The sequence below is a fragment of the Hypomesus nipponensis genome, chromosome 23, assembly GCF_054491055.1.
Source record: "Hypomesus nipponensis isolate SF chromosome 23, ASM5449105v1, whole genome shotgun sequence".
NCBI classification, from domain to species: Eukaryota; Metazoa; Chordata; class Actinopteri; order Osmeriformes; family Osmeridae; genus Hypomesus; species Hypomesus nipponensis.
Window position 1 is genome coordinate 7270757 of NC_140383.1, and position 25491 is coordinate 7296247.

A 25491-nucleotide genomic window follows, 5' to 3' on the forward strand; every position below is an offset into this window, starting at 1 on the left:
CCAGGCAGTGTGAAGGATTAGCAGAAAGCCGACGTCTTTGTGACTCTTTGTGCTCTCACTCTCCTGTATATCTGCTTTGTACCCATGTCGATCACATGCATGTCGTATCAGAACTTTAATTAGCTTGTTGGGAAAGATTCGGTGCTCAGCATTGTCGAGGAGGACTCAAATCTCCCACTTTCTTTGCTCCTTCCACTGTTTCTCTCTATCTCTCTTATCCCTCATTAGTAATAACTGGGAACAGCACTCAGTTTTTCGTTGATAGCTACGGACTGAGGCACAAAATGCTGAAAATGTATGCCGTCGTGCACACGCACAAACACACACTAGTACACACACAATCCCAACTGAACAATATAAGCCATTTGCCTTTTTACACATCTTCGTGGAAATGAAGTGAAGTGAGTCGAGGATTAAATGGCTTCCTGGATCATGACGAAATGTCGAACCAAGGTTCTGAGTAGACCAGTAAGTTTCCTCTAAACTGCTGTCTACCGAATGTATCTCTCGTCAACAAACAGGCAATAGTTTAGACGGAAACTGATTGACAATTAATTGTTTTTAGGGTGTGACGGAAACGTATTGAGTAAAACGAAGAACATTGGGAAGGTAGCATTATTTAGTGTGGCTCCTGAGGAAATGATTGTGTGGGCAGACAAAGAGGCAGGCCAGACAGACAGACATTACAAAATACTTACAGACCGACAGACAGCCAGGAACAGGAATAGTGGATTTTATCAGCATAGAACAGCAGTGAGAGAAACGCACAGAACAGCACAAGCCAATACATAGCAAGGTTCAGGGAACCTCAGCTTGACTCGGGAGTAGTGAGTATACTTTTCATTTCCACAGATTTACGTTTTATACATTTTTTGCATGCTTGCACAACAGACACAATGTGGTCAGTTAATGTAGCCCTTTTTGTTGACCTTCACACCCCATAGCAAGGAATGGCTGAGTGTCAACATGTTCAAAAAGACAGTTTAAGACTTTATAAAAAAGAAATATGTTCATGGGATGGGGGTGTTTGTGTTGTCTGACAAAATAATAGATATGCAGTTCATGACTTGGTGCAAATAAATACATTGGCATGGAATGTTGTGTGTGCCTGTGTGTATTTGTTTGTCTGTACTTGTGTGTGTGTGTGTGTGTGTGTAAACAGGTGAATGTGTACTTATGTATCCCTTTTCGATGTGTGCTTGTGTGTGTGTCTAAAGCGTCTCCTCATCGTCGTCTGCTGTGGTGCTGCTGTTGAGGACGGGGAGGGACTCCTTCAGGGAGATGTCGTCCACCTGCTTGGCCTCACAGTCTTCCGGCTCCTCTGGGATGGAGGGGTGGAGGCTGTCCGGGTCCGAGTTGCTGAGAACGTAACCAGGCAGGGAAGCATGAGTGCTCAGCGTTGGGGGCCCACTGCTGCGGTACACCCTGCTGGAGAACAGGGTGGAGGAACGGGTGGGCGGGCCGCCACCGGCCAGCTGGGATTGGCTGCTGGTGCTGTTGTTGTTGAGGCCGGTGAGGACGGAGCCATAGCGGTAGCTGCCACACACCACAGGACCCTTCCAGTCAAACGCCAGGTTCCAGCGCGTCCAGGTCTTCTTGATCTCTGTCTGGACCTGCCACACGGGAAAGGAAGATGAGCAGTGGGGTATAGTTAGTAGGGTCCAGTATGGTACACATAGTGGAGTGTAGTATGCTGTAATAGGGTAGAGTAGAGTGTTGTGTGGGTGGAGTATGGAGAAGTACATTGTAGTAACAGATTGTAAAAGAAGGTATAGTAGTGTATAAAAGGTGTAGCAGGTGTCAGAGAAATTGAGGATGTAACCTTTACACAGTTTTTGGCCACAACAAAATAAAGGATGCTTACAGGAATATCCTTATCTTATTGAGCCTGTCATTTAGTTAGCCTAAGCAGGGCCACTTCAAGACGCACACATGCAAACATGCACGCACACACCACACGCGAGAAACTTTAGGATAAGCACTCTTGCAGGGGAGTTAGCCAATGACAGAAGAGACATGGGACAGTTGCATGTCTGTATCATGATTGTGGATAGACCAATGACTATTGAGAACTGTGTGCTATAAATGGTTTTGCATGGAGACAGTTGGCAGACAACTTTGTACCACCATGGCCTTGTCTCCCTGCTACATGCACAAGCAAATACAACTTCCTTGACTTCATTGACTCTGTGCACTACTTGATAAAGAATGATGTGGTAGGGTGTAGAATGATATAATATTGTGTAGATGGTAAGATGTAACAGTCTGGGGTTGCCCCTTACCTCTCCATTGCAGTAGCAGTAGATGATGGACACAAAGAAACCCTGAGAGCAAAGGAAAAAGTGAAAGGTTAGCACAATGTTGAAAGGGAAAACTCACCATGCTGCAACAGTCATTTGATTTGGTTTCTTTATTTGACATTGACTGCAAAGGATGGATGGATGTTGAATCAGATTGGAGATGTGACCCTTATTTTTGCTGCCACAGTGTATCTGGAGACAACCAGACATTGCTTCGTCCTTGGATTTCCTTTGTTAAATTCTGAAGTTTTCACTACCATCTCCCCCGTTTTTATTCTTCCCTGTGTTTGTCCCCAAAAATGTAAAATAGTGACAATTTCATGGATTCATATAAAAAATGTATTTCTTCAAACTTACAGAATTGTGTCTTTTAAATAAAAGCTCAAGCATTGAAATCCCTTTCCTTCACACCCTACAAAGAGCTTGCTCTATCTATGGATCTCTTTTACTCAACCTCCATTTCTCTCTGTCAGTCGTCCTCTTTGTGTTGGCGTGCTATTGGGACCTGAGAGGTTTTAGATGAGCCACGTCGGTGTTAATAAGACTAAGGCGAGATGAGACTGGCTTGTTTGAAACCCCTGTAATTTTGATCCCAGCCACACTTCCACAGTCCTACCCCATCTACTAATTTACATGAGTCATTTAGCAGACGCTCTTATCCAGAGCGACTTACAGTACAAGTACAGGGACATTCAAGTGCCTTGCCTAAGGACACAACATCATTTGGCACGGCCGGGAATCAAACCAACAACCTTCTGATTAATAGCCCGACCCCCTAACCGCTCAGCCATCTGACACCAGTTTGAGAGGTGTAGACGGAACTTCTGAGAAAAAGAAAACAAATCTATTCTATTCCAAAGAAAGAGGCATCCTGTATGTAAAGACACTTAATATTAAACATTTAATGTATATTTGTAAACTTTATTCAAAGGCTGGGGATATGGTACGCTTATCAGCAGACTACGGTGGCCCTGAAGTGCAAATCACACCCCCTAATATGAGTACATCACCCAAATGAAAACACTCCCCCCCCAATACGAGCCAACTCCCCCCAAATCGGATGTCTTGTTCACCTCCCCCAATACAAAAACACGCTCCCCCAAATGGAAAACGACATTACATTAACTCTGAACGGAAAGGGTAGGTACTACACTTTAGCGCTGATTGGATGCTAGTAGGCTAAGTAAAAAATGCAATAGCCTGACAGAGTTACGTGCACTAGGACATTTATTTGGGTATCGAAGCATAGCATAGGCTACGTATGCAAAAGCATAAATTGCGTGTTACACATAGCCAAACAACTAGTCCACGTAACTCTGTCATTATCATGAACTTGATCGTTTTGGTTGGAAGGAAAGAGGAAACATTAATGTTTACAATTCAGAGTCATGACACTACTCTTTATTTTAATCAGGGTCATTCCTATGAAATAATCTCAGATATGCTGTTAACGTTTCACAATATAAGTAGCCTATGCGCACGCTAAAAACGCAGTTGAAGGCAGGACTTTTCAGAAGAACAAACTAATAGTCCACTACAGAAGAATGAAATGCCACAATGACAGAGTAACGTGGACCTGGATATCCTGGTCCACATTACTCTGTCACGTTACTCTGTTTCGTGTTAAATGTAAAAATCGGTAGCCTACTATTTGCTACATTCTTCGATAGCCAAACAAATGTTCTGGTGCACGTAACTCTGCCAGGCTATTGCATTTTGTACTTCTGTCAATCAATTTCATATTTCTTGTTAGTTAGTCTACTGCATCCAATCAGCGCTAAAGTGTAGTACCTACCCTTTCCGTTCAGAGTTAATGTAACGTTGTTTTCCATTTGGGGGAGCGTGTTTTTGTATTGGGGGGAGGTGAACAAGTCATCCGATTTGGGCGGAGTTAACTCGTATTCGGGGGGAGTGTTTTCATTTGGGGGATGTACTCATATTAGGGGGTGTGATTTGCACTTCAGGGCCACCGTAGCAGACAGATTTGGGCTGGCCACAATGAAGTTACTTTTTTTTTCAAGTTTTCAAAACTGTCATGTAACATCCCTCCTCTGAACTAATACACAGGAAGCTAACAAGCATTTTGTCTCCAAAAAGATTTAAGTACAGTCACATGATGCAAAGGAAACAGCCACCCTTTGTTGTGAGAAGCTTTTTTGGGGGTCTGGAGAGAAAGATAGGAAGAAAAACTGAATATCTTTGGAGGATTAACTACGCAGGTAGAGAAGTCTAGGATTCCAATAATGCCTAAAGTAAACCCCTTAGACTGTTAGACTGGGGCGTCTATCAACATATACACCTCATACACACCAACACATAAATATACATGTTTTTCTGTTAAACTAGTACTTGTTTCAACACATACCCATCAGTGTGCTGTTAATACTTTTCAGACTATTAACTAATTTAAAAACTGTGTTTTAATGAAAAAATAAGTAACTTGGATATACTTGATTTAAGAACCCATTATAAAACAAGAAACAGTGTATGCTTATTTATCAAATAAATTGATCATTTTCACATTAATTTGTTACGTTGTTTTGTTTTTAAGTAGGTAATGTGCTATAATGTGTTATTACATTTTAGTTGCAAAGGCCCCTTTACAAAAAGTTTAGTTTATGCTATAAACTAAAATCTGAATACTTTCCTGGATGGATCTAACTGCATTCAACTTAAGGAGGACCTGTCTTCTTTATTGGACATAATGCTTGCCTGGCTGTACTAGGGGTGTGATGGGGACTGGCAGATCCAGGCTGTCCACCCACCCACCCACCTGCCTGGAGCCAGACTGCCAGAGTGCTCTGATCCTCAGCGGCCCCTGTCAAACCACAGGATACACAGACCCCGCACAGCCACACACAGCAGAGTCCATCTCTCTCTCTACAGGATGCTACTCCTTTCACTAGACACTGTAGCACTTTGTGTACCCATGGTTTCCAAGGCTGCTTCCTCAAGGCTGACATAGTTCAAGGAGAGAAAAGAAACAGTTCTACACCCAGAGGAAGTAAAGGAAATGCTATGTTTTCTAGAGCTCTCAGTTCAGAGCAATTGTACATTCTGAAATAAAATGACTGGACAGTATGTGCCGGTTAGTGTGATGTAAAAGGAAAGAGAACTCTCTTGTGGTGTTCACATTTGTGTTACCCTCCCAACGTTCTGATGGACTCACAACAACACACAGCCAAAAGGGGGATGCACTAGTGCACTCACTGAAAATGAGGGCACTTTCTACTTGTTCTTCACAGATAATGAGCCAAGACCAATGAATCTCACTTTGAACAAACAATTGTATAATTTCTTGCTCAGTAAACATTAAAAATGAGTCCTTACACCACACAATGAATACATAGAGATAGAAAAAAAGGAAAAGAGAGATACTTCGTGAAGACCCATTTTCCTATTATCCTATCATGTATTGTCCAAGAAAATACCCAGATAAAAGGCTCTCTCCTTGGGGTCATGAGGGCCAGTCTACCCTCTTATTTGATAAGGGACATGTAATAATACACCCAAATTGAGAGGTAATTATAGTTTCCATAGTCCTAACCTGAATATTATGCAAAGGTCCTTATTTAATATTTTATCACGAAGCATTTCAACAGGAATACTAAAATTAAACCTTTTTGCTTTTCATGCAACATACCAGAGTTCTGGAGCATCAGTGTGTTTGTACTATAGTATTGTAGCATTGCTTCAATCATCATCTTACACAAGCAACTTAGTTCTACCTTTTTCAAGTCCTACCAGGTCTGCTGAAGAGGGTCCAGTTCAGCGCCCTGTTCCCTCACTGCGGGAGTCCCACAGGGATCTGGGCTCGGACCCCTTAACTTCTCAATGTGATCAAACCTCTCGGCTTGGCCATGGAATCACACGTCTTTTCCTACCACTGCGATGCTGATAACTCTCATCTGTTTCTCGCCTTGCCACTCTCCACCTCATGATTCAACGAAAGAATCTCGACTTGTCTGGCTGATAGCTGCTCGTGGATGTCCGCCCACCGCTTTGAAAATTCACGCCCTCTTTGTGGTAGCATCTCGCTCAGCAAGCAACCAATCCTTTAAGCCTACCAGGCCTACCATCATAAGTAGCTTTTCCTTCTATGCTCCATATGAATGCCAGGTAGCTGAAATACAGACCGTTCTTTTACCACTGAAAACCTGTTGAACTATGCATTGCTGATCAATGATCTTGTAATTTTATTGCACAATTTGTCGGTTTGGATAGAAGTGTCTGTTAAATGTCTAAAATGTAATGTCATGGATAACTTTACCTCCCATACAGATGTAGTGATCAGATGATCATCACCCTTTGTGCTGTGTGCTACAGTGCAAGTACCTGGAAGGAGTTGAAGAACAGCTCAAAGTACATTCTGACTTCCCAGCTCAGGCCTTCAAAAGTGTGGGGCATCCCCACAAACACGATGTAGTGGACCCCAAACACCAGCACCAGGACCAGCGTGGACTTGGCAAGCTTCCTGCAGCCAGAGAGTAGGAGAAGGAGACAGGGAGAGAAAGGGAGAGGGAGAAAGAGAGAGTGAGACAGAGAGGAAAGGTGATCACTGTAAAACCACTGAAATGACCTAAGTTAAACCATTCAAATGAATGATTCAATAAATTACCTAGACTAATCTGGATCCAAATCTGGATCCACTTGTATCATGAGGTGTACTTTACTCAATTGATCCCGTTCAACTCATATAGCGCTCGGCAATTCATTTCATCAAACCAGTAATGAAATAAAGTGAACTGATCAGGTTTACGTAATAGAGCAGAATCATTTTTTTACAGATTCACTTATGATGCTCTGTGACTTTCGGTTGACTCCTGTTTACAACCAGATGGTCCTGACTCATGGAGCCTGTTAATCAGAGTCAACCAGACAGCTGGTTCCTGTTTCTCAATGCGAAAGGATTGGTGTTTCTTTCCTGTCGTTGCTGCAGCACAGCACTACGTTTTATTCACCAGATCTGTGTGTGCCAGCATGGCCACCATCCCTCTGTATTAGGGGGTAGGCACCTGGGGACAGCTCTGGGCAGCATTAACGGTGCATTGGGCACCATCAGACTGATCACTGTTATTAGCCTACAGTGGCATGGTGTGTACCCTGACGCCAACCCTAGTCGGAACAAACTAAATACCCCTCCCCTGCCCCCAAACAAACACAGACTTGTAATTATCAAAGCTTTTTAGGGGCAGGCTAATCTAAATGGCTCTGCTCCACTCATCATTGTGAGTCTGTGCACATACAAAGACATCTGAATGCATTATGTTTACTCATCAAGGCTGGTCATTAGTAACATTACGGCTTTGTGGGTGTTAAAAATGCTGTAGTATTGGATCATTCGTAAGACTTGCATTACGCATTGTATGTGAGGCATGCATCCCAATAACCATCAAAAAGACAAAATCACATGCAAGGAACACACTGTTCAGCCAACTCTCATTAATTAAACAGGTGTCTTCAAAATGGTTTTCCTCAGGCTTAACTCAGGGGAAGAAAACACATCTTGTATTCAAACTATGACAAGGGAGGGGGGGGGGGGGTTCCCGGGATCAGAACATCCTTTCTTCATGTTCTTCAAAGACCTGTACCTTAGAGGCTTCTTGAGACTTTTATAGTACAACAGTGCAACGAGTCGCCAGTTTGTCACTCGATTGCCAGTCTCGTTTTGAGACTTTCCGGAGGACTTGAAATCCAAATCCCAAAACGACAGTATATTTGTGTCTGTACTGACTCACTCTTAAGCTGAATATGGCATCCCCTGTAGTACGTCATAAAACAGTGTTTAATCCTGCCTGCCCAACGTTCATCCATTGTTAAGGAGAAATGTAAATTAGGCAGTACAAAATACTATACTTAAGATAGGTGGCCGTAAGATAAAGCATTATCCATCACCTACTCACCTGTATTGTTTCCTTGTGTCATATCTGCCTGCGTTAGTTTCCCTGATCTTTGTAGCCAGCACTCGCACAATGTTTACGAACAGGATAAAGTTCAACTGGAAGACAGAAGGCAGAGATAAACAATGGCGGTGGAGGATGACTAATTGTTTGTCTTGTTTACTGTAATACTTACAAGGGATTATGTCTTGCTGTTGGGACACGTAATGGAATGACATATATGGCAATATATGGTTTTCTTATGCTCATTTGGTCTGATACAAATTGTTCCATACTTATTCCAAAACAATTATCAGAAATCTGCTGAGTTTGCTATTGTGTCTGATCTTCCAAATCTGCTGTACATACTGGAGCACTGAGAGCCAGGCTGGCAGCTTAACTCTTCAAAATAAGGGTTGGAAAATGTCATGTGGGGTTTCTAAACTGTGACAACTGAAGCTAAACATTTGATGTACAGGTGCATTTACCCCTTTCAAAGGACGAGTTCTGCATGTTCATATAAAGCTCACAGGACACTTACAGTCTGTAATAGAGGTCAACTAGGAAGTCTTGTGACAGCTCGCAGTTCAGAACTCATCCTTTGTGATTGTTAAAGTAAACTAAAGTCAGGCTTCCAGAGATGATAGATGACCCTATCTCTGAAGAACACTCAAGTTTTGTTAGAATGTCATTCAAATTTATGCATTTGACATGGCAAGGTAGGAGCACTAAAACGATTTCTTTGTCACAATGGAATGAAGTAATTGGAAAAAGGCAAAAGCTGATAATTGTGGGAAATTCGTTTCATTTTGTTAAACTGTGAAGGGGAGCGCAGGTTGAGCGGAGCTACTAATGAGAGTCTGTATCCAATGTGAATGCCATCTGTACTGGCTGAGGGAAGACATTACATTGTAAACACTACTGACAAAAGAGAGAGCCAAATATTTTGGCTGAACTTATAAGATTCTAAGCCATTGCAGCAGGAAACACGATGGCCATTATCAACCTGGTCAAATCTACATAAAATAACAATGATCCAAACTATTGTCTAAACACCAACACTGAAATCCTGATCTTTATTTCAAATAATCCCAATTCACTTAACTAGGCAAGTCTTTCTCTTCATGAATCAAGTTCTCCTCTTACTTCTCCTACTCTGCGTTCCTCTTTGATTCCTCCAGTCCTCCTTCATTTTACTGGTGTAACATGGGCCTCAGAGCAAAGCGGACCTGGAGAAGTATTCTCAGCAGCAGCTACAGCCCCCATGGCAGGAGGATTGGGGTACTGAATTCCCATCATCAAAAGCAAGAACATTTTTGCCTACATGCCGTTTTACTTTTAAAGACTTTGTCCAGCCAGTCTCTACACGCCAGGCTAGGGAATAAAGCTGGGAAACAAATCAGTCAGATATACTCATGCTGTGCCCTCAGCTTCGTTAACAGCTAACAACTTCAGATTATATATGACAAATTGTACAGCATGTGTCAAATCTATACATGTAATAATGATGCGAACTGTGTGTTCTTGCATAACGATGCAGAAAGATACATCAAATTCTCATAGGAACCCAATCATATTGAAATCCATATCCTGAACCTGAAGCCATGGTCTAATGGTTAATGGTCTCTCTCTTTATATCATAGTATCTGCACTGCTGTCCCTCCTACAACACTGATGACTATGGTCATTAGCAGCTAAGACAGTGTTTAGCATCTCTGATGTTCCTTCAAACTAGAAATTTCATACAGTGCTGCAAGGGAGAGGGTGTTTATTCTGATCGTACAAGCATACAATTAAATCTCCCATGCTATGAATTTCGAGGTGATTAGGTTATTCTGTCTACTTGTAGGTGTTGATTGTTAGGAATTGGGAGAGAACTCTGTGTTTGTTGTTTGTGTGTGTGTCTCTGTGTGTGTGTGTTTGTGTTATGTCACAGCAGTAATTATAGTGTGCTCTGGATTTGCTTCTCATTGCCCTGATATCTGTTTCCTTCTCTTTAGGACATTTTAGATCTTTGCAACAAGAAAAGTTCAAGGAGGAAAGTTGATTTGTTTTTCTCCATTGAGTCAGGGTTCTTTAGCTCTACTTATACTGAGAGCAACACAAGCAAGGATTTTATTTGACTTACCCCGATGGCTGTCAAAATGGGGACCTGGTAAATCCACTTAATGTTCCCAGCACTTAACTCCCAACACCTTAAATAAATAGAGGAATACAAGGAGAGATAAGGAAGAGGAAAGGAGAATGGGAATGAGGAGAATGAAGTGGCAAAGATGGTAAAAAGGTGAGGAATACTCTTAGAGTCGCAGTATATGAGGTCTGAAAAAAACGGAGAAAAACTGAGTTAGACAAGGAGGTTGGTGGGATTGATGGGCTGTGTGTCAATTAGTGCCAAGGACACCCCGCTAGGTTCTTGAGTACTACTTAATGAAGTCCATTCCAGACATTCCTTTTTTCTCTCCTTTTCTCCATTTCTATCTTTCCCAATCTTATGCCCCCTACCTATTCATTACTGTGTCAGAGGAGCTAAAGATCTATAGCGCTCCATCAGAGCTGGCAGGCTGCGCTAGAGCCTGCTGCACACCCATCCAGCAGTGTTTATTCAAAAGCAGATTTGTTTACCCCATCAATGATTGGGTTCATCAAGTTGAGACTTGACTTCACTCCGCTACTCAGAAAATGTGCTGTCCTACTGAGAGAGTTTCTGCTGATAGGAATTCTAAACGGTCTAAAAGTGTGGGGTTTTTTCCATGAGCTACAAGACACATCACCAGACGTTAGAAATCCACTTCATAAGCTGTAACAACTAGAAACTAATTTTGTGCAAGACAGCCTTTACTGTACTCAACTAACCATGCAGAAAGCCCAACATCTACAGCTAGACGAGATAGTTACACAATTGTTTGCTCATCCATCCTTGCAACACAACATTGTAGGTACGTGTTTTTTTCTTCCTAAACATTTTTCTTTTTTTACAGTTAGACCAGAAGGATATCCTAGAAGTCTGGGCTCATGAGAACATGGCTGACCACCTCACCACCTCTTCTACATGACCATATAATAGTACAGTCTGTTTTAAATGGGTTCCCAGCTTCAACTACAGCCATTACTAAACACTGTCGCTTTCTCCTATGGTAGCTTGCTTAGAGCTTAACTGAGAAAATAACATTCAACGGCAGCTTAATAAAAAACTGATAACTGCCAGAGAGAGGGGGATAAACTGTCAGAGTAAGAGAGAAAGAAAAGCAAGAAGCAAATAGTCTCTCAATGCAGGTCTGATGTGACAAATCCCTTAAATTTAATTAAACAAGCAACTTGTAGAAATTCTGCAGCTAGGGTTGTGATAGTTAATTCCCAGCTCCACGGCATAACTGAAGGTGTGAAGTGAAATTAATTTCCAAGAGCAATTGACAACTCTAATATGGTTTTTATACAACAAACATCCAAATCCTTTTTCCACATCTTTGGCAGCTGGTTTCTAACCAATGACAGGTAGTTTGTGATTGCAAATTTTCATCCGGACACAAGCTTTTGATTGTTCCTCTAATTGGCTAGGTTTTCCTGTAACACACCCTCAGCTCATCTCTTTATCTTATATAAGTCTTGGTCAAAACTGAACGTTTTTATGATCTGTTACTGCAGCATAGAAGCTATGCATTCCTCCTAGTATGGGGTGTTCAAAGGCACCTCGCCCTAATTCTGTTCACTAGTCAGAGCTGTATTCTAAACTAATAAATAGGCTCTTTTTGTATTCAAACATCTGCTCAGTTTGGGCTTTAGGTTGCTATACAGAAGGCACCATCCAAGCTCTCACAATGTTTTTCCTTTGAACAGAATGATATTGATACTGAATCAAGCCTTTTATTTACAAAGAGATCTGCACCATTGAGTATGAGGACCACTCCACGCACTCTCCAAATCAGCATTGTCCTGATCCAGCATACATTTAGTTACTCTACAGAAAATGATTGTCCAGAAGGGGTAGAGCCAATTGATTCGCAACAGGGATGTTCACTTTAACAAAGCTAGCTATGGTCTCCAGTTGGGCCCCTTCCTACTTATATACAAATGTCAACAGAGTTCATTCAAGCTGCAGGGAGATCATTAGAGGCAAGCTGAAAAGGTGCAAGCAATGTTCCCATTGAGCTGAAGTCAGCAATGTGAAAAGCTTGTTACTGGGGCCAGCAATACAGAGTAGGGCAGCAGAATACTTTGACATAAGCTTCACTGTATGATATCATACTGTACATAATGACTACTAGTGACTCACCGTGCATCTGCCAGCGTTGCCCGGACAACCGCCCATGCGGCTACAAACAGAGCAGGAACACCTGAAATCACACAAAGTAGCCACACACTTTTACCACTGAAATATCAGAAATGAACCACGCATGTTCTTCAAATAATCTATCTTTGGTCTAATTGGTATTATCAACAATGACTTATGTGTTTTTCCTGTGAGTTTCTGGTAGATTGCTGTTGAATTTCCTTTTTGTTCCTGTTATATTCAGACACAGTCTAGATAAACAAGGTAGTTGAGCATCAGAGAGAATTTACATAAGTAAGGACCACGTAAGACAAGGATAATTCATTCATTAGTAGAAAACACCAAGCAGTCACAACCAAATTGGTTCAATGGTGGGCTGACGAGCAGAAGAGCCTGAGGTAACACACACATTGTACTGGGATAAAAGCTGTGGTAGGATGGCATGTAAAAAGGCAACAACTGTATTTGGTTTTCTCTCAGAGACCCACTTCAATTGCAAGCTGTTTGAAGGCGCGGGTTGGTTATGTCAACCCCTGATGCCGACATTGAAACTGCCAATCATTCAGGAATCTGGAACTACCCATGGGTCCTGTGCAGCCATCCATCTCTATCTCGTAATTCTCCAATTTTCACAGTAGTGAGAAAACATCAGAGAAAAAATATAAAACCTGTGTTAGAGGGTGCCTTTGACTCTGAAAGCTTTCAGCTCTCCTTAACTTCCTAGACCTCTCGTTTATGACTTTCCGAAAAGCACACGTTTTTTGTGTTAGCTTTTCTATTCTTAGTTTGTTAGAACAACTCTGTGAATGAGGACTGAAATGTCCCATACCTTTCTCATAAACATCAAAATGAGCTCTTACTGTCATCTTACTGTAATCTCATTTTAATGTATTTATTTTTTACTTTTGTCACGCTTTTGTATTGTGCTACCACACACCATTGTTTTGCGTAGTACAGGAGGTGTTATTTGTGGAGAGACTTACAGTAATGCAGGGGTTTTAGTATTTTACAATGTGTTCTATAGAATGGAGTGTCATTGTTACTGTGTAAAACTCTGATGGAGAGGCAGGCACGCCTGGCTGGATTGACACGGATTGCAATTGTCCATCATTATCTCCACTGTATGACTCAACCACAGCAACAGAATAAGACTAATCTACACTGAGAGAGAAAGAGAGAGCAAGAGAGACAGTGTGAGAGAGAGAGAAAGAGAGAGAGAGAGAGAGAGAGAGAGAGAGAGAGAGAGAGAGAAAGAGAGCGAGAGAACGCGAGAGAACGAGAGCGAGAGAGAGAGAGAGAGAGAGAGAGAGAGAGAGAGAGAGAGAGAGAGAGAGAGAGAGAGAGAGAGAGAGAGAGAGAGAGAGAGAGAGAGAGAAAGAGCATGCCAAGTAGTTCCTTGATAATGCATCCAACTCTTGCGCCAGTGAGAAAATCTGCATTTCAAAGGTGTATTTGTTGCCTACCAAGACGGGCACATCAAGCACTGAGAAGGAGCAGGAACACAGAAGAACTTAGAGAAGAGGAAATCAACACAAACAAGGCCACACTTATACTGAGAGAAGAAGAGACTGAGCTGGAGGAGAAAGTGCAAGAGAGGGGAGGAGAGGAGAGGGAAACATGGAGAGGAGAAGAGTTTACTATAGTGTTCAAATTAAAAGTTTGAAAGAGGCCTTTATGCGAGTAGAGAGAAGGATGGAAGACAGACTGCATGACAGTTTATTAGACACTCACATGTAGTGAGTGCTTTACAGCGGGTAAAGGGGAGTCCTATAGATTGGAATGCTGCCATGCATGTAATTTCATAATAGACTACACATACACAGGCAAACACTAATATGCAAGGGTTGCACAATAATGGAGACCACTGACAATACTAATTGTGCTGCCTCCACATAGCATGGTATATGTCACGGAGACCACATTCAGTACCTTATTAAACCAACTAGCTGCAGGTGTGCAGCAGGGAAGCACCCAGCTGGCCGCAATTAACCGGGGGATTGGGAGGGTTTTTAAACTCAGATCACCGTCAGTTAAGGAGCGTGGGGACTGGAAGGAGAACTGAAACTGGAAGCGGAGAGAGGACCGGAAGGGGAGAGAGGACCGGAAGGGGAGAGAGGACCGGAAGGGGAGAGAGGACCGGAAGGGGAGAGAGGACCGGAAGGGGAGAGAGGACCGGAAGGGGAGAGAGGACCGGAAGGGGAGAGAGGACCGGAAGGGGAGAGAGGACCGGAAGGGGAGAGAGGACCGGAAGCGGAGAGAGGACCGGGGAAGCAAGGGACTGCAACACAGCGCGCACGGAGACTGACTTTCGCCGAAGCTGAGTACCGTGAATTCTATATAGTCAAGCTTGTGGAACGTGCTGCCCGGACTGCTCGGCCCATTTATACACCTGAGTTTGAGGTTTTATCCACAGTTGTTACGTTTGCACACTTGAGTTTGTTGTGTGGTGTGCCCATGTTCCACTGTTTTACAGATTTTGCCGTTCATGCACTAGTTGGAGCACCCTGCAGTCCCGGGTGGGCGATAGGATTACGTCCAGTGTGAGCAGAATAATCAATCGGACTATTGCAGCAGTCTCCGGATAACCCCCCCTTCCCCCTGCTGGAGGAGGCCAGTATCAGCGGCCACCAGTTGAACCAGATTACCTTACTTCCTGTCAGAGCCTCTGGAGGCGATCAACGTCAAGGACTTCCTTTTCTTTTTTTATTACCAATAAACCTAATACATTTTATACCTCGAGTTTTGGCATCTTTGGAGTGGGAAATACGTTTTGCTCCTCAAGAGTAAGAGTAGACTAAGTGGAGGCACCAGTGCCCCCACCTGTGACGGTATACATCAAAGCATGGACCAAATGTGATTTCCTGGCTGAGTAGCTACAACACAGCCATGCCTAATCCCATTAAAAACAGCAAGGCTGTCGCCATGTTACAATGACATCACTCACCCCAGCCAATGAGGGTGAAGCCCCACAGGTACTTGGTGTCCGAGAGAAAGGCCATGAAGATTAGGCTGTGGAGGTAGAGGCCCTCCACTAGGATCCAGTAGTAGTTGGTCGCCAGGAAGTAGATAAACAAAAACACTGTTACCTTACACCCAATCTGAGGAGAAGAAAAGAAAATGTGGGATTCAAATGGCAGTGGGCTATTTACACTTCTGGTAAACAAGTTTTCACTAAGGTATTGTAGGATATGAACTTTCTCTCAGCGAGGAATGTGTGGGAGGGCGATGTGATGCCAGATGCTACAAATGAGTAGCAAAGACTGTGTGAAATTATTACTATGAATTGCTCTCAGAATCTGTGTAGGGTGTCGTACTGTGCCAGAAGCAATCAAATAGCAGCTTCAAAAAAGCACTTGGCGTTCACCAGGGGACAAAGGGAATGTTCCCTCCTAGCATTTACGCAAATCCATACTGCCTGAGTAAACACGCAGATAGAAAACGTACAAAGAATAAAGCTACACACTGAATTTGCAGTCTAACTCGGAAGTCCTCTAAAATAATGGTGCAACAGAACTCAGCTGCCCTCTGTATATACTGTACAAGCCCTGTATGTTCACCTTCTCAGAATCCCAGTACCACCTTACTGTTGGTCTTAGGAGGATTCGTTAGGGAGACCATCAATAGACCCAAATCATATTGACAGCTAAGAGGTTCCATGGCTCACAATATCTGAAGGTGCCATGACAACAAGGCAAGCCATTTTGAGAGGTACGTTGTGTCTATCCCAGAAACCCTAAAAGGCCCTTGAGCGGTCTCTCCAATTACCTGATGATGAATAATCTCACCCAAAACTTCATTTAAACCCACATCCATTTGGTTAATTGAATGAAAAGCACAGTTAAAATGTATCAAAATGTATGAATAACTTTTCCATTCAAAATATACAGTATGAGTACTCATTTGATTGATTTGAACTTAACTCCAGTCATGCACTCCAACAGGCCTATTAGTCACAAGCACCATCATGAGAACATCATGTCCTTGCGTGGTTTTAATACTAATGGTGAGAAATGATCCGCCAAGCTACTGAAATAAATGCAAAAGAGATACTTTATGGCTAATTACACAACTGATCTTTTTCACATACATCAAGAAGAAGAAGTATATGTAAGGGATAATGTATAGAACGCCGGTCATTATCGTAGAAATAAGCCCCGACAGGGCGAACAGCACCCCGACGCGAAGCGGAGGGGTGTAGTTTCGCTCTGAAGGGGCTTATTTTCACGATAATGACCGGCGTTCTATACATTATCCCGCTTATTACTCGGCTACTTGCCAACAAAATTACTTAGCACAGTGTGTCTTTTTAAAATTTATTTGTTACCAATCGTAGTGTTGATCAGCAGAGAAATTGTTCGCCAAAGACGTTGAATTTCATAGACGTTGAACATTCTTATATATATATATATATATATATATGTATATATATATATATATAGAGAGAGAGAGAGAGAGAGAGAGAGAGAGAGAGAGAGAGAGAGAGAGAGAGAGAGAGAGAGAGAGAGAGAGAGAGAGAGAGAGAGAGAGAGAGAGAGAGAGAGAGAGAGAGAGAGAGAGAGAGAGAGAGAGAGAGAGAGAGAGAGATTATATATATATATATATATATAATTATCTAAACCACACCTACTGTTATGCATGTGTTGATACCAGTTGTAACACAGCTATAGCTGTTTACCCTCCAAAATGAATGAACAGCTCTATCCTATCTCTAGTACTATCTCTATACAGCTATACTCAGTTATGCAGTAAAAAAGATACTCAAATGTAATTTGAGTATCTTCCCACAGCTTGCAAACAGAATGTGCAAACATGTGTTCTTAGATTTACAGTTCTTACCACTTTGCCTCCTGGCATTTTGTCACCTTGTTTACATTCCAATGACTGTTGTAAGCTGGTCAGACATCACTGTATCTGACAACATGACTCAATACAGTCTACCAATGTGCACTGTCCTTGTGGGTGTTGAGACAGGGAATAGAAAAGTGACATCAATATGGCCATTTACAGTGTCAGATTACTGACACTCAATTTACTCAGTATACTGAACCAGAGATTACTGAAAAGGCATCTTAAAGTGACTTAATTCATTAGATGAGTTAAATAAATTAGAATAATAAAATTATTGTTAACCGCTGGAGGCAGCGTTTAAGTCTTCATTTGACACAACGACTCAAAAGAGCTCAATTCAGTTTGTTGACAGGTGGGATAATAAAGTGTGTGCCTCTAGCCGTGTGTGCAATGATCTAATAAATGCTGTCAAGGAGAGGCCTTGTTCTGATGGTGTGGCCCTGATACACTCCAGGGACACTCTCAAATGGGTTAGCTGGCATTAACTCACGAATGTATCTCAACCTGTGTTGCCATCTCTCTCTTTCTCTTTCACTCCATCCCTTTTCTCTTTCTCTCTTTCCCTCACTCGCTCTCCTCTAAACCCATGTATCATATCTACCTCTATATTACTTCAGCTTTGCTGTTGACACTATTAGAAACCTTTAAACCGTATTCTAAGATTGCATAATTTGAGACACCCGAAGGTTGGAGATTCCAGACAATTCTCATCGTCTGAGGGAATGTGTAAGATTTGAAAAGATTGCCCTTCGAAACATCAGGCTGGGGCTTTGATACCCAAGGGAGTTAAAAGCTAAATGCGAAATCCTCACCTCACCTCTAAACTTTCATCTGATTGTTAATCCTGTGTATTCTGTTTCCTGGCAGACATACGCTTGATGTGAGAGAGCTGATCAGGTTCAGAACACAACACAACATGTTCTATCTGATCTACCAGCGCTTGGTTATGGAGTCCACAGTTAGGTGATGATTCATAGGCCTGACCGTCCAACACGCTGCCAATTCACAAGTCCATCAAAACTGATCAGATGTAACCATGAGAGCTGCACATGAATAAAGGTAGTCCTGGTTGTAAGACAAATGAATAGCTGGGGAAACACAAGATTTTAAGTACATAATAACGGTACATGATCAAATCTGTTTTAGTCCCCCAGAGCTGACCTTAAACTCTGCATGTCTTTAATGTCCTCATGTAAATCAAGTTGAGGAAACATTCACCCACCATTTGCAATAAATCTGTGAATATCGTTGACCTAAACAATATTTGTATCACCCATTTGCTAACATTAACCCAATAAATAGGTTAAGCTCCTGCTATGGAATGTACATTCTTATGAAACCTCTTGGAATTAATCCATCTAATGACTTAGATGAACTGATAGTAATTACTAAATCCCCACTGGTTTATAAGATTTAACGTTCACTTTCAAGTCATTACAAAGAGTACCACATTTATGGTCATTATTTTCTTGATTGTTTCAAACTCTTTTTTGAGAAATAAAGGACAGACCGACATTTGACATTTTGACGATATGACAAATGTAACACAGTAGCCTACATAAACACTTACATAAACCCTGGAAAGTCTACACCAAATGTTCCAAAAAAAGTTCAAGAAAGGATTATTGGTTTTAGACAAAGGAAGATGTCAACGTCTGTGTTTTCCCTGCCACCTCTATGCAACAGGACCATTTCTGTATCATTTAAAGAACAGTAGCAGCTGGGCACAGCGTCGAGGCAGTATTCCCTGTCTCAGTCTCCTTCAGAAACTGGCTTTGTTTATCTATGCCTACATGGCAGTTAGTGAACAGAGGAGGCTGCAGTGAGAGGGAACAAACACAGATCAAGGGCTTTGAAAGAGCTGGAAGGAGTTGGTGGTTAGAGTTTAACCATGCCTTGGAGCCACATGACTAGATATGTGCCTAGCATTGCAGCCAAGTTCAATGGAGCCGGCCTCAGGGAGTCTTTCGGCCATGGATTATTTGAGCTGTCTGATTAGCGGGTTTGGCACATCAACATGCATGAGTCTGGGGATTAAATCCTCTCAGAGTGTGAGTCACATGGCTCATTGCATTGGACCCTTAAAGAAAGACCCGGAGAGTGAAGGAACTGTACTCACATACTGAGAGTTGTCCAGTGGTGCCATGGAGACTGATTTGAGGTTGTCCATAAGCGCAACGTCAAACTCTTGAAGGCCAGCACTCTTGTGGACCACCCTGTCTTTGACAAAGATGCTCACCGCTCGTAGCATAAAGGACACAAACAGGTGCATGTGGATGTAATTCCGTGTACAGTGAAGACGTCTGAAAGAACAAAGACAAAAATGAATAGGTGGCAATAATTGTGAAGACATTCTAAGGGCTCTGACTCTGATTGCTTTCTATCTTTCTTTGTAGTCTTGTATCAGAACACAGACATTGCTCTAAATCTATCAATCTATCTGACAGTAAGCCTCATTTGCGTCCTCGTTCTTCTTTGTTAAAAACAAAAAACCCTCTCGACAGTCAATGCCTCTTGTATGGAGAGGATGACGGGGGAAATGCAGCATCTCAGCCTCAATCATATCCTTACTCTCAAGACTCCTCTTCTCTGGCACTTTCCGTTCGCACTCACCAATAAAAGACTCTGACAATAAAAGACTGACAATAAAAGACTCTGACAATAAAAGACTCTGACAATAAAAGACTCTGACAATAAAAGACTTGAACGTGAACACATTCACATTCTCCATTTGACTCAGTATTACTTCATTAAGGGGTGTGGGGGGCAGCAAACCCTCCTAAAGATCTCTCTCCTTAAATATTTCTAGTCCTATCACTACCTCCACAACCACATTATGGGTGAGGAAGAGAGCTCTGGAACGGCTCTGTTATGTCTAGCATGGCAAAGGGAACCTAAACTAACACCAGAAATGAATGTTCCCAGTTGAACTCACAAAGTGTTGTCTCTGTATTTCTGCCTAGCCAAATGCCTTCAAACGGAATGCAATAAAATAGTGCCCATGGAGGATCTCTCCCAACTCTTGGTTTTAAAGTACAAAACACAGTCACACTTGTTATTCAGAGGACACTTCAAGGGAATGTTATGGTGCATTGAGTTTTGAGGGAAGGCAACAACTGGGCACATGAAAGGCAGAATGGATGTGACCCCTGAACTCATGCTGTTTCAAGATAATATTGGAAGCCAGGCACTTGGTCAACGTCCTGAATTTAGGCATACAAATGCATTGTAATTGAAGTGATAATGGTAGAAAAACTCCATTATCACTTCTGTGCCAATCATCTGACAACAATAATCAAAATAACAGACAGTGCTAAAAGCTTGAATGTATATATTTAAACTGGTTCTTTTCAAGCTCTTTTCTAGGAGAGATGTATAGGTACTAAAGCTTTTATTTCTCTCTAAAGAGGTTTCTGTGTGAGCTATTCTTACACGTTAATCCTTCATTTGTTTCCGTGAGCTAAATATTTTGAGGATTCTATATATTTCTGACTCACTAGCTTCCGATTTCATAGTGGATTACTCCACCGTCTGCATTTCCATTTTTGCCAAATGTGCTTTCACACCCTGCTGTGCACAACAAGTGGATATTTTGAGTCTGGGTCTCTTCCTGCCTTGTTGTTATCCACTCCACATCAAGGACTGAGATGATGGTGCCCAACAGACTTCCTTACACTGAATGCAATTTACTAATTGGTATTACAGTAATGTTCTGTGACAAATGGGTACTTCCCCTCACCTGAAGTATCCAATGATGAAGATGGCCACAAGTAGAGAGCTGAAGGACACAGCATAGCCCACAGTGTACATCACATACAGACGCTCAAAGAAGTCCTGCTGCAGGGGGCAGAGAGACAAGGGAGGATGAAAGAGGGGTATCAACTTCTCACACCATGTAACAGAGGGAAATGGATGCGCAAATGAGAGACAAATCATTTGTATTAAACGTACCAAAGAATTTGAAAAAGGTTGCCATGTCCACGAGCAAACCAAGGTCAATGTAAGGTAGAACTCCACTTACTTTCTCTTCCTCGCTGCTTGGCTGCAGGAATCGCAGACACTCAGAGTAGTTGGCCCATGTCCTGTTCAAGCTCTCCACAAATACCCAGGACCCATTCACATCACACTTCCTGTAGGCATGTCCTAACAAGACAACAAGCAGCATACAGTCAGCCTACAGTTTAGTTGTGTAATCTATTAATTACCATATTATTACTGTAATTCTATAGACTGATACCAAACCATAGTAACCACTACAGTTCAATTGGTTAGCAAGTGTTGTTTTCTCTATTAATGTGATTACTCTATTAGTCATACAGGTTAATAATACATTTTCAATTTAATAAGGCCCCACTTTGAAAACATCTTATGGCAAATCAAGGAAAATACATTCTCTGTAAAAATTGCAATACTCTAAAGGAATTAATTATTTTTCTAGGAGTAGATTAGATTGTAACATTGATGAACAATATTGTTATATGTTAAAACAATATTTACAAAAAATAAGTAAAAGTAAACATGAATTTAAATGAATAAGTTAGATAATTAATTTGATGTGGGAGATTGTTTGGTTTCAATGAAATGAATGAAATAGTCTAATTTAAAGAAAGACTGAAAACGAATTGGCATTTATATCAAGATGATTGAATTGTTAGTCTAGTATTGAAATCTATATTAATCAGATTGTTTGCGGTCAATTATCAACTCCCTTTCCAAATCATAAATATAGTCCACGCCAATGCTACAGGGAGAAGAGAGTGTTACTGTTATGTTTGATCAGGACCGATCAATGTGAGGTCCCTTCTTCTGTAGAGTGTCCAAGGGGCTCATTCGAAGAAGTTCTTGTCAAAGGATGAAAATCCAAGGTTCTGTGATCCAGGGAGTTTGGATTAGGAGACTGAGACTGTGTTATTTCAGTCAGAGTTTGTGATAAGAATTGTGTTTTTGAATTTCTTGGTAAACATTTTATCTATCCCTTCTGTTGTATTGGTCAGGTTAGCAGAATTTCTTGGTGAGATAATACACATACTGTATAAACAATACTGTATATTGCATTAAATAATCCGCATTCTGTATGCCCCCTCATTCATTCCTTTGAATAGCTCGATGGTATCAATGAGGGTTGACTGTGTACTTCTGATGTGGTTGAATAAGACTCTGCTACAACTGTGCATGTCGAAGTTGATCCAGACAGGCCTCACCTTTGTGGTTGAAGTCATAGACATAGATGGGACAGGGGACCTTGCTGACAGCTCCAGAGAAGCCTTGAGGCCAGCAGATCAGGCCGTCCCACCCTGGGGGGCACAGGTCATCTGATGGGGCAAGGGGGGGGGGGGAGGGGGGTACAATTAAATCCCATTAAACTAATGAAAATAAATGAATAATAGCAAATGTAAGCTGTCACTCTGAGGCCCTTGCAGTATTTGCATGCACAGGTGCCTTTGTGCCTTTGCCATCTTTTCTACAAACTAACCCTAACTCTTTTTGTTCCACTTCTAACAAACAAAGCCAATTGTTCATCATTGTCACCTATCGGACACATGTACCGTATCACGCCTCCTCACTTCCAGCCAACACACTTAACTCTCCTGGAGTTAACCTTGATTACCTGGTCAAAACAAGACATTTTAGACTTCCAAGCTATTAGACCACAGCATCAGCTAAATGGATCGTTTTTTCACAACCTCAAGTACCTATAGTATATGATTAACAATCTGACATGAGCTTCAAACGAGGCTCTGGATTAGCTTTACATTCCTGAGTAGATGGGTATTGATCTGGATGAAGTGATTCTAGAGGAGAGGCTCTCATTTTTAATTCCTGAGGAGAAAACTGAGCTCAGTTTAAATGACAGGTCACGTCTCGAAGCGCACGTGGTGAGGCTCCACATTGATTGCCCCCAAAAAGTAAGTCAGTTAGTCAGAGCCTTGAGCTTCCCTGAAGAGTAGATAGAAGGATTCAAACTTTGATCTTTTAGAAACCATTAGGAATGAGCAGTTTGGGACTGGGGCAGACCCTGCCTGTGTTTATGGATTGTTACTGTAAGTGAGAAACACTGTTGTATTTGTTCACAGGAAGGATACCATCTGGTAGTGAGCCAAAGAGACGTTTCTTCTAGGGGAGGGAGAGAGGCGACACGCCAGCTTGCTACAATAATTAATTTGTGAATCATTCCAAGGGAGAGAGGACTGAGGGAAACATTAAACTGCGGCTTAATGGAACTGACAGTCAGCACAGAGGAAGACAGAGAGAGAGATACAGAGAGAGACAGAGAGGCTTTTGCTTGTTGCCAGGATGCAATGTTCTTTGCTTTCATCTGTTACAAATTTGTACTGATGAAACACATCTTCAGACTTGAGTCATGAATCAACAAGGCAGAAGGAAACATGTCAACATGCCAGTATAGGGTTCACCAAGAGACTGACAACTGTAGAAAAACAATCCTTCTTCTCACGACACCGCGACGACACAATGTCACAACTCTTTCCTCATGCGCATGAGTTGAGTCATCCTCACTCGTGAATCTAACTTAGGGGGCAGCAGAAAGTGTTGCCTCCAGTCCTAAAAATAATCTAGCATAATTACCTTATCATCGATTTATCCGCTTGAGGTATTTATTCATTTTGTTCATTTAGCAGAGGCTTTTATCTAAAGCGACATGAAAATACTGCATGCCAGCTACGTTAATGGTCCGTCAAACATACAGTGTGAGGACATGAATAAGTTTAGTGCCACAACATGGTTGGGTTTAGAACACCAGTGACAGATTAGCCTGCAGTACCTGCAGGGTCATGGGTGGAGAGGTTCTGGTGGCACTGGAGCTTGATGTCATAGAGGATATACATTTGTTCCTGGGCTGTCAGTGCTCCATCTGGCCCCACCTGTAAAGCACAAACATCAGACAGCCTCAGTAACACACACCAGAAACGTGAGAATTTGAGGTCATCCTTGCGGTCCTTCAGAATTAGGCTTTAAACAAATACATATTCTTACCAGTTATCAGGGACAAACTTCTATGCATTTAGTTTAACTTGTACAACCCTGGTCCTTGTTTACTATGCACAAGTAATATTTTAAATTCTACTTACTGTATGTATGTTATGTGATTTAACCCTCATAAGAAACGGGAAGACAAATGTATCTTGAAGTTATCTAGACACATATTTCCTTGCATTCAACTCAGTCAAACTACATGCACAGATGACTGAATTTGTCATGGAAGTCTGATGGAAATAAGATAGGTGGATGATTTCCAAATGGGCACTGTATAGATCCTCTTAGATAGTCTGCAGTGGCAGAATGGAACCTGAAACACCTTAATAAAATGCAGACATTTCCTATGATGGGTCATGTCCTGACAACATTACAATATTACCGCAGTAAGGGGTAAGTGGTTGTATTTGTAATTAATAAGCCCTCAAGGAGTCTGACTAACCCTTTTTTTTGTACAACTAAGTGGCGGTGTCAGCCAGACAAGACACTGACAGGGTTATTAATGAAAACAGTGCTGATAATGCCAACCACTCGATCAGGGGGGTGCCCAAATGCATCTGAAACCATTTTATATTCAAATGTATAAATACGGTAAACAGTAAAACTGTGTTACATTATACAATGCCTCATAGAAGTTGTTATTTTTAAAGACCAAAATACGTTTATTTGCTATTTGCTGGCATTAGATCCAAACACAAGCACAACTTAGATACGTGTCTGTGCACAAAATATTTGTCCTTAAACCTTTGAATTGCTTTTGGGCTAATAAATACAAGTGCACATCGCGTTCAATACGAGATCCTTTCTGTTCGTCACCGTAAAATATAACTCCATGTTTAAAGAACAATTGAAAACACTACAGGTAGGTAGGATATTTACAAAAAATGTAGTTAACACAAGTCTCTTCTTACCTGGGCTTCAACGAAAGTCCAGCACAGGAGCAATATTTGCAAGTTCCCAATCAGAAAGTTGCCCATTATTTCAAACCTAATCACAGGCAAATGTTGTTCAATATAGAAGAAATTAAAAAGAAAATCTTCTTCAATCTTAATTTATAATAAGGTTGCATTTAGCAATACCATTTTTTCCAGGTTCCTACCGTAAGGGGAAATTACACTTGATTAATAGCATAAGACATTTGAAAGAGTTAAACTAAAATAAAAGATGTATACAACAGTCTATTTATCGAGCGCAAATCGAGGAA

General features: G+C 41.7%; 1 protein-coding gene across 1 annotated transcript; it reads right to left on the bottom strand.

Annotated features, from left to right (window-relative positions):
- Nucleotides 1-1158: 1158 nt before the first annotated feature.
- On the bottom strand, nt 1159-25264 carry pth2ra (parathyroid hormone 2 receptor a). The gene is made up of 13 exons (XM_084688955.1): nt 25199-25264; nt 24076-24175; nt 22496-22606; nt 21316-21437; nt 21034-21131; nt 19414-19597; nt 15391-15544; nt 12450-12510; nt 10308-10374; nt 8204-8298; nt 6636-6774; nt 2283-2324; nt 1159-1613 (listed from the first exon to the last, which is right to left on the bottom strand). Exons 1-13 carry the CDS (start codon nt 25262-25264, stop codon nt 1212-1214), a joined length of 1641 nt encoding a protein of 546 aa, XP_084545081.1. The 3' UTR covers nt 1159-1211.
- Nucleotides 25265-25491: the final 227 nt, after the last annotated feature.